This window comes from Hordeum vulgare, chromosome 1H (assembly GCF_904849725.1).
Source record: "Hordeum vulgare subsp. vulgare chromosome 1H, MorexV3_pseudomolecules_assembly, whole genome shotgun sequence".
NCBI classification, from domain to species: Eukaryota; Viridiplantae; Streptophyta; class Magnoliopsida; order Poales; family Poaceae; genus Hordeum; species Hordeum vulgare.
In genome coordinates, this window is record NC_058518.1 from 332076132 (window position 1) to 332086588 (window position 10457).

General features: G+C 45.5%; 1 protein-coding gene across 1 annotated transcript; it reads right to left on the minus strand.

Moving 5' to 3' along the window:
- Positions 1–6955: 6955 nt before the first annotated feature.
- LOC123398988 lies at positions 6956–9177 on the minus strand. Its single transcript, XM_045093429.1, has 3 exons — positions 8307–9177; positions 7867–8093; positions 6956–7773 (listed from the first exon to the last, which is right to left on the minus strand). The coding sequence occupies exons 1-3, from the start codon at positions 9175–9177 to the stop codon at positions 7108–7110; spliced, it is 1764 nt and encodes a 587-aa protein (XP_044949364.1). The 3' UTR covers positions 6956–7107.
- Positions 9178–10457: the final 1280 nt, after the last annotated feature.

The following is a 10457-nucleotide window of genomic DNA, read 5'->3' on the forward strand; positions in this document are numbered from 1 at the left end:
TGTTGCACCATACGCACAATGCCGCTGTTCTTACTTTATTAATCTCTCTTCAATATCTTCTTGATCTTACATAACTGAGGGAAGTAGAGATGACTAGTTGGATAATTTGATCCAGAGAGAAGATTTGTTGCTGTGTAAAATCCTTTTAGCAATTTGCAAGCAGCTTCAGCCATTTTCCATTCAACAGGTGTTGGACAAAACTCGTAGTCCTTGTCTTGCTCCACTAAGTTGAATACGTGAGGAGCACACCGAGAATGAAGCAATTCGCCTTTCAAGAGAAGACAACCTTTTTTAACCAAATTATCCCTTAAGTGTTTAATCATCGCGGTATTCACCGGGGCGTTGTCTAACGTGAAACCAAAGAGCTTATCCTCTAAATTAAAATCTTGAATAGTCTTTAGTATCACACCATACATGTTCATAGCATTGTGGGGGGTCTCCATCATGACGAACCTTATGACAAATTTCTTCATTTTCCAATCTGAATCAATCAAGTGGCACGTGACACAAAGATAACCTAATTTTTGGTTTGAAGTCCACATATATGCGGTCAAAGATACTCTACTAGTACACTTCTCAAAATATTTCTGAAACTTTAGACTGTATCTCTTAAAACTTTCCATGCAATCATCTTTGACGGTTATTCTCGAGGGCATTTTGAACAATGGATTTAAGGAAGCAGCAAAATCCCGAAATGGTTTGTACTCCACGAGAGAGAACGGCATTTCATTGACAACAATAAACTTCGCTAATTCAAACCGTGAGACTTGAGGATCGAATTTCCAATTAGGATCTAACGCCCCAGGAGGACCCAACTTATCAACCATTTCATTCATTGCAGTTTTCATTGGGCATGCCTTCAAGTGCCGACGTAGTTGGTTGGTCCCACTGTCTCGTGTGGCTAGAAATATTTGTTGGCAATGGTTACACCGGCCTTCCACAAGCATTCGACCATCATAGATTGGCTCGGCCTCCTCCCAAATGTTAGATACCAGCTTACGGCGTCTACACTTGGACCCTGCATGCATGGGAAAAGAACATCTTAAACATAGAGGTTGAATATTTAGAGGCATCTCGTCTATGCTTGGACTCTACATAGGAATATCCAGGAACAAATCTCATCAAGGGAACTAGTTTTTTCCACCGCAGGAGACAAATTTTGAAGTGAAGGGGTGTTCTGTAGTGACGTCCTCTGTGAAGAAGGTGTCTCTAGTTGTCATGTTGACTTTGCCCTTCTTGTGGAAGTATGCCTCACCGACGATGAAGCTCTCTTCAATGCTGTTGATCTTCCTAACATATTGATCCCTGGGGAGCTCACCACAATCTTCGGAGAATAAACTCGTGGACTAGCTCTCTAGAACAATGTGAATAATAATAGGTCAGACTATAATAATTAAGTTAAGAATTAGAAGGTGTAAGCGTTCAAATGCCCAGACAAATAACGGAAATGCTAGCTGAAAAAACATTAAGCTAACTTACTCAAGTGGAAAACAGTTTGAAAGCCATGGCATCTTGAGTCCAGACAAATGGAGCGTGCAATACAACACAAATTTCAGAATATTAGCATAAGAAACCTGCGCCGCTTCAAGAAATTATGACGTCGCTAGTTTTTATCCTGAAGTATATTCTTTAGCTCCACACAGTGACCAAAGAAAAATAACATATGTTTCTTTTGATTTCTCGTAAAGCAAACTTACTGTAGGCATACCGTTTTCTGATCAATCGGCAAATTGATTTTTTGGTAGGTGTTCACTACAGTTTATACCGATGCTAGTCTCTATAACATTTGCAATGAGTTAAAAATTTTGGTAGGTGTTCACTATAGTTTAGAGCTACAAGTAACATAAGCAGCATGTGTGCTTTAAGACATACTTTATGCACATTCGTCAAGTATTATAAGGTGTTCTTAACTCTGTTGCACAGGACCACTTTAACTGTTATGTTTCTGCAGAATACATGCCTATGCAGTTCTTATATTCTGGTTCTACCTTTATTTAAAACATCCCCATACTAATTCTAAATCACTGAAATCTCTTGAGCATTGGCAACCAACTTGCAGTTTATCACTAACCTGTCTGCTGCCTCAAGCTGCCATATTTTGAGCATTCTGAAATTTGTGTTGTATTGCACGCTCCATTTGTCTGGACTCAAGATGCCATGGTTTTCCATATTTTAAGCTAACTTACTCAAGTGGGAAACAGTTTGAAGGTGTAGACAGATATATTACATCACATCTACCGCTAGTGCTAAAAACAAAACCAGAGATTCACAGGGCTTGGATTTAGAAGCCCAATACCTTGGCAGGTTCTTCTTGGACAACAACAGTCTCCTTCTTCTTCTTCTTGCAGCCGGACCTTGGGAGTTCATGTCGAGGTCGCTTCTTGCTGACATCGCCAGTGACGGCCATAGTGGAGGTAGACGGCGGCGCCGCTGGGGAGGGCATGGAGGATATGAACGGCTTCTCCGGTCCGGCCGTGGGGGTGTTGGAAGGCGGCGCTGGTTCAGCCGTGGGCGAGGTAGACGGTGGCACAGGTGCAGCCGTGGGAGAGGTGGACGACGACGCTGCCAGGATGGGTGACTGACACGGAAGTTCATCCCGGGTGTGCATGAGTGAGGACAAAGTGCACAGAAAAGACTAGTATTGATATGTGGGGCCAGTCTAGATCCTGCCAGGAGTAACGGCGTTACAAGTTTGGTATCAAAGCCGACCCTCGCGGTTACACGGATGTTTGCGGATAGGTGTGCGGTCATGTTGTTCATGACGTTTGTGACCCGTCGTGGCACACGGCATGATACATGTACTGGACTGGATGCACAGACGTTTGTACCAAGAGGGAACGCTCCTGTGGCCCGACGAGGACGTCAGTTCCTCTGAGCGGTGGTGTATGTGATAGCCTGGCTTATTAGGGATGGTAGACTACTCATATCAATAAGGAATTCCTTCTTTTCCGGGAGATGGGTGACCGAAGAAATTCCTTCTTTTCCGGGAGCCCATTCAAACAGAACTCCGAGGTTAAGCGTGCTCGGCTTGGAGTAGTTCTAGGATGGGTGACCGGCCGGGAAGTTCATCCCGGGTGCGCATGAGTGAGGACAAAGTGCGCAGAAAAGACTAGCATTGATATGTGGGGCCAATCTAGATCCCGCCAGGAGTAACGGCCGCCGACGGGTGTGTCCGGAGTGTTACAACTACGCTAGAGGTTGAAGGCAGCGTTGCGCCGTCCATGGAGACGATGGATGTGGACGGCTTGGCGCTAGGGCGGCGGCGGCGAACCAGGAACGAGGAGACGAGGAGGGGAACGAGGAGGAAAGGAACGAGAGAATAACTAGGTTATTAGGGGAATAAATGGGTCAGCCCACTTAACCCACTTTGTAAATTACAGGTTATGTGGGTGTCCACGAATACAATTTAAGTGGGCTTTTATGTGGGCACCGTGGACGGCCCGTGACCACTTGCAGCCTGAACCGTGACACTCTCATAGTTGCCCAAACGAAGTACCACCATCAAGAAGGCGAGGAAGACCCAACACACGCCAAAAGGATGCAAAGGAGGGGAACAAGGCAACCTAATGAGTCCAATGGACGCCCTCTTCAACACATTGCCATCGCCTCCTGTCATGCCTAACATCTGCCAACACTTCTTACACACAACCTCACCAACCACACACCATCGATGGAGGAATAGTGGTGCATGGTCGAAAGGGTCGGAGGACAAGAGCCTCACACGAGCAACCACTATCAACGCCTCGTCGGTCATCCAGGAGACACAAGATTATGGTGGACTTATAGATCCGCGATCACTGTGCGCCTCCAACTTCCTGACGAAGCAGATGACCATGCGAGAGAGAGGAAAGAGTGGCGGCGGCATTGTTCCCCACCGGCAGCACCTCCGCCTCCATAGCACCACCGAGCATCACACACACTCCACACTTAATATACACCATAGATGAGATACAGGGTTCCTCATCCTCACGCTGTGTGACCGGCTGGCGAGGGGAGGGAACCGGCGACAAATTCGAATGGAAAAGAACGTCTTCTCATGTTCTCGTTCCGGGAGAGATAACTGAACCATCGAATTTCTTTTTTCTTTTTACTTTGTCTAGCTTGAAAACATGCTCACCATTTTTCTAGGACTCCACAATCCTGGCAATTGCAACTTCGCAATTAACGTGTTAAAAAATTTCGCATTTGAACTGGACAACTAAATGTCAAGCGCAGATGAACGAATGCAGAACGCATCGTGTGCCGCGGACAGCCGTCCTGTTCAGACGGGAGTCAAAGCAAAAAAACAAAGGGAACGACTCGAGTCATTCCGTTGTGGCCCATTCCGTACACCGGCACCCGCAGCACAGGAGCTCCTGGCCGATTGCACAACTAAACCCACTCATCTCTCTTCGCTCCCGCACCCTCTCCGCCCGGCACCCCCGCAAACCCCCGCGCTCAACCCCCAAAACCCCAGCCCCATCCCAGTGCTCCTAGGGTTCTGGCGGCGGCGAGGAGTGCGCAATGCCGCCCAAGAAACCCAACACGGGGGGGAGGCAGAGCAGGCATGCCGCTGCCGGCGGCGTCACTCGTGAGGCGCGGGAGAAGGAGGAAGAGGAGAAGATGAAGAAGCAAGTGGCCATGGAGATGAACCGGATCAACGGAGAGAAGCGCGGCGCTGATGATCATACCTCTAGAATCGTCAGGGCTAAGAAGATCGCCAGCATTAGGTCGCGGTAACGCCCCCCCCCCCCCCCCTCTCTCTCGAATTGGGGTTTTCCTATAAAGATCAAGGGCAACCTTATATCTGGCTTGGTGATTTTTGACCCGAAATTGATACGGATATTTACTTACCTGCGCAGACACTTCCGAGGTTCGGGCTCCGCATCAATTGCACAGTTCAGGAAATGAAAGATTTCTTCCAAGACAGAAGAATAAGATACCCAATGCTCGGCTCATACCACCTCGCGAATGGTATAGTCGTTACTGCTCCTGAAACTTTTGTAAGTTTCTTTTGACTCCATCTCCAAGTCAAATGGGCTAACCTGGTTTATAAGATTCTCACTGTGTTATAATCTGCAACAAACACAGAGAACCTATCATCTCATAGATATGTTGTCGGATGAACAAGGAAATATAATAATAACTAATTTATTATTGCCTCTAGGGCATATTTCCAACAGTGTTCTCTATGGTTAGTTGTGGCAACAGATGTAGGTGATGGGCAGATTACACATGTGAATGAGTTGCTTGCAAGGTGTTCAGCTGGTACTGTACTAGCAAGAAATTTAGGCATCACTGCTGAAATTTACGCTCCATTGCAACAACCAATTCAGTTTCTAGGGCATTCCATTTTATCGAGGTTGTATTATTTATGAAGTGCCTTGAAAAGGGAATTGACACATGAACATTCAGCTACACAAGGTTATTCCTTCTTGCTTGAACATAATCAACCATGGCAAAATAATGCTTTCATTCTGGGAAGAAGCACTCTCATGAAGAGTAAGGAGCAACATTTTCCTAGGGTCGACTGGAGGGTCAACGTACTTCTCTTATTCTTCAGTGGCATTCTTTATTGGTCCGGATCAAGGTAACACAATTTGTTACAAGTACACGGCTTCAAGAAATTCCGAGACTGCAAGCAGTACAGGGAATGACAAGGAAATTTTAATGGTGGCATAAATGTGAGCTAAATTTCATAAATCCTCTTGCTGGAGAAGAACTAAAGGTCCAGGAAAAAATCCAATTGCTTGAAGACCGAAGAATTCAGATAGAGGACGTTGTTTTGTCTTGCAAGACCTACGGCCTGACAACACTTCAGGCTTCAATTAGCAAGCATTTGGACGCTCGTCTGAAATGTTGCCTCGGATCGTTCCTTTGCTAGGATGTGCATCCAATGAATGTTCCGACTATTCAATTGGCAAAGCATGGAGATCAAGTTGGCCGTGTGGACAGTGGGTGATCAAGTTGGCCGTGTGGACAGTGGGTCATTCACGTGGCCATGGGATCTGGGTAAGCTCATCCAACTAGAGCGTTTGTTTGCACATCTTGACGGCAAGCAACTACCGCAAGCACCTCATGACAAGCTTCAAGAGTTGTTAGTCTATGCCCAACGATTGTGGCATCCTGAGGGTTCTTCTTGTCGACTACAACTTTGGTTAAAAACCTCCAAGCAACTCCACACAACACCTCACGACGAGCTCCGGCAAAGGTCAGCGGAAGTCCAGTGGTTGTGTGATCCTGGTGGGCTGGTGGCTATTCTTTTTTTTTTTTACGGTGCTATGGCGGGCTTACGCCGGGCTGGTTGCTATTCTCATCGACGGACTTGAGGGCAAGCCTGTTTTCAAACAGAACAGGCTGATGCCTTCTTCCTCGTCTGCCTCCTCCATCCCTCGTGGCCAGGCGAGCTCCTCCCTGTCCTTGCTGCTGATATCTACCCCAAATTCTATGCTCCTCCCATCCTAAACTCTATCTCATCCTTTCTCCAGTGAGATTTGTATCATGTATCCATATACTTTGTGAAAGGAGAGCTGGGTTCGTTACATGGCTTGGCTGGGTTGTCGACTTGCATGTGGTCTTGTAGACATTTAGATTTTTTTTAGTAAACATACCATATTAAGTGCTAAGTTTCGATCCGCTGGTGCTCTCTATGCTATCATTCTTTGGAAGAGATTGGGGCAAAAAAAAAGTGATCTCACATGCTCATCTGATACTAATTTAAGCATGTTCTAAAGATTTTCATCCGTATATGTGTATCTGGATGACGATCTAATACCTGTATGTCCCTGTGGACCGACACTTTGAGGTTAGGAAACTAAATCCACAAAGGCTACATTTGAATGAGGGCAAGTTCGATCACATCAACATGTACTCCCTCCGTTCCTAAATATGCAGTGCAAATTAAGGACTCATAATCAGGGCATTAGGCAAATCGGCATACAATCCAGAAATAAGATGCTCCACGAGTAAGCCAGGAGTGCCAGCATACAAATTAGAGTTTTTTCTTTTGAATTTTCATACAAATTACAGTTAAGTAGCTGAAGACCAAAATAGGCACTTGCTACAGCTACGCAACACTGAATACCAGGCACATTGACAGCCAACATGACCATAGTTAAGAAACAAAGTTCATTCTCCAAGCTCCATTAAAGGGATATGCGGAATTGGTGAGTAAGGCTCTATATACCCCATCATCAAGATATACCGTTGGTCACCAATAAGGAGGGACCAAGCAACAGTAATCTCCAATTTACAGTCACCAAGGTTAAATTCTTTTTGACTTACGTTGCTGGATTCCGGTGTGAAGACAAAGCAATGACTTGTGCAGCCAGATTGTTCCAAGATCTCCACGAGAATTTCCAGCCTTCCTTGTCTTTTTACCGAAATAACTTGCCTTGACAGATCTAGATAGCCCCCTTCACCCACGGGATTTGTTCCAGCTTTTGAAGCAAACAACAATACATGCTCAGATGGGCTCTCAGAAGGCAGTGAGGAGCAAACAACTCGGATGCCATTTTCACAAGGCATTGAGCCCTCTAGAACACGGATACTAAGGATAGTGGCTTGGAGGGAGCGTTCAAGATGCTCACAGCACAACTCTATTGTGCAAAAGTGGCCACTGAGGTGACGCGTAGAAAAAGTATCACCAACATCACCATTATAAGAGAAGGCTTTACTGATCAATGCTCTATCTTCAGACTTTGTTGTACCCTTTAATTTTAGTTGGATCTCAATCTTGACAGTGTCCGTAGAGATTATTGCTCGAGATGGGCCAGTCAAGTGCAAAAAAGGATCCTGAAAACATCATCATTCAACATTAACTCATCAACAAGGATGCAGACAATAAGAAAAAAAAAAGACGAAGAAAAGGAAACAACCCGCGCTTACATGTTCTGTGAGGAGTTGGTAGTCATCCCTAGAGCGAAAGAAGAGAATGTTACGACGATTGTCCACGACATCTCGGGCGGCGACCACACCATACACCTTCAGTGGCCAGCTGTGGCCTTCTAATTTTGCAACTTTCATGGAGTAGATCTGCATGGTCCGCTGGCAGCCAGCATCCAATGGGGCGTGGCCTGGTATGTAGTGTGTAAAGAGCATGGAGCTCAACAATGCTGCATGCAGACCCCCGAGTTAAATACTGTATGTGTTAATCAAACATGAACTAACTAAATAACCCGTTCAAGCAGACAAATTAATACTTCCTCTATACATAAATAATTGTATTTTAGTTGGAAAGAACTAGACTAGTTCTCTCCAACTATAATTATTTAGGAATGAAGGGAGTATATGCATAAGCACGCACATATCCATACATGTTTACTCACTCGTGTCTTCGAAGCTGCAGCCGTTACTGCATGTGCGTTCCCAGCGACTAATGTAGTTAGCGAAGTTGCTCTCCTCAATCATCTGCATCTTCTTATCCTCATCCTCATCCTCATCCCACTCCATGTCCTCATCTTCGCGTATGGATAGCAATTTCATAGTGAAAGCCGGTACCCATCCAGAGAGCCAGTCGAAAACTGCCGAGATCAACTGCAATGTGGAGATACAGTGTGCCAAGGGCTCACGAGTAAACACGCACGTCGCTAGAAATTTCGTCTCTGTTGAGACCAGTTGGCGCATGTCATCCCACAGCTCATCGATCGGCGACAAGAGCGAGTTCAATTTTAAGCCGGACCCCGGCGCCGCCGCAGACATGTTTCTGGCCATGGATATGAAGATAGTAACCAGCAGCTCCTCGAAACGCTGCGCACTGACCTGCACTGATCCGCCTTCGCCGCGGATCCTCGGCACCGTATGTGTCTCTCCATCATCATCGCCAGTCCGGCGCTGGGTCGTCGCCGGGATGCCCATCTCGGTCTCATCGCTAATCGTCGGGGGCTGGATCGCGCGGAAGCAGCTCCACCGGAGCAAAGAATCGACCCGACTTAAGATCCTTCGCGACACCTCCATCATATCATCTTGCAACTGCAGCAGATCCTTGTGACCTGCGGACCCGCGACGTCCCATCTTAGTCATGTTCTTCTCCAGGACTTGGATCTGCTGGCTGATACTTTCCTTGGTGAGCTTCGCGGCAGCACGCACCTCCACCTCCTGGTTCAGTGTTAACATGAGCGTGCTTCCCTGCCCCCTCACTTCCGTCGCCATCTCACCCTCCCTTTTCATCCGCCCCACGCCGCCGCCGCCGATCTCCATTGTTTAGGCTACCACCGGTTTTCAAGAATCGGTGCCGACGGGCGGATGCCGGTGTCGAGACGAACAGGCCCAGCACCCACATATATATATATATATGTGGGCGCTGTTATGTATCACGGCCGCGACCCCAGACCACCGTGTCGCTCACGAGTACAGCAGCGTTCGCGTCGCTCGCTACATGGGCCTGGCCCAGCGCGCCATGCCGTTTTTCCTCTTCAATTTCGGTCGGCTTTGCTAAATTTGTAAAATTTATAAAACCGAAAAAAATCATTTTATTTTTTATTTAGAATATTAAAATATTTTTAAAATATATTGAATACAACATAATGTTCATGATTTAAAAAATGTTGTTGAATTCAAAAAATGTTCATGAATTGATAATTGTTCGCAAATTTGAAAAAGGTACACATACTTATAATTCATGAAGAAATTTTAGTTTTTTCAAACCTTAAATATTTTTTTTGTTCATACCGAAATTTCAACTATATCAAACATTCATTGCCTTCCTCTGCTCATACCGAAATCAATAACTTTTTTACTAATCCTCAACTAAATCAAATTAAATAATGCTACCTCTGTCCTAAAATTCTTGTCTTACCACACAAGTAGTGACGGAGACAAGGGGGCGAGCAGGGGCTGACCCCTCAAACGATCGAGCAACGCTACAAAATTAGCGATACGAACACACGTATTCCGCAGGTTTATACATACCCCCCCTATCGCAAGGTTAATTTTAGAAAAGAAAAAGACTCGTGTGAAGCCCACTAGCGGCCAGGTTAGATGATTGGCTCTAATCTTATGGTTGGGCCTTGCGTTTTCATGTGATTACCCTACACGACGTTTGGTATGTAGAAATTAGCCGCCAACGTTGTTGTTGATCCTTTTCATATGACGACGGCGCAATGAAACCTTGTTCACTTGCCAAATCTTTTATATCCAACCAACAAAAACTAGCCAAGAACCCAAGGTTTAAACATCAATACATGACACCATGCGTCTACTGATCCCAATCACCATATTGTATCATTGTTGAGTTTATACATCAACTTTTCGTTGTTTACTTGTTTTGGTTGGGTGATTTGTGATGCTTGTGACCTATGAAGAATTTTTATCTTGTACATGTCAATTATCGTGATTGTGATGCAAATTATATTGTATGAGTTCTAATTGTGATGCAGATTTTTCCTATCTCCAACTTATCCAATATAGCTAATTGTGAGATCATAATTCAGCACAATAAAGATAAAAGCGCCACCAAACATTGTTCAGATTAATTCAAT

Excerpts from the sequence above, each read along its gene's own strand:
- LOC123398988 (XM_045093429.1), bottom strand. The coding sequence starts at position 9,177 with ATGGAGATCGGCGGCGGCGGCGTGGGGCGGATGAAAAGGGAGGGTGAG. Across the intron at positions 8,094-8,306 it reads CTGCAGCTTCGAAGACACGA|CATTGTTGAGCTCCATGCTC; the intron begins GTGAGTAAACAT and ends GTCTGCATGCAG. Across the intron at positions 7,774-7,866 it reads ACCAACTCCTCACAGAACAT|GATCCTTTTTTGCACTTGAC; the intron begins GTAAGCGCGGGT and ends TGATGTTTTCAG.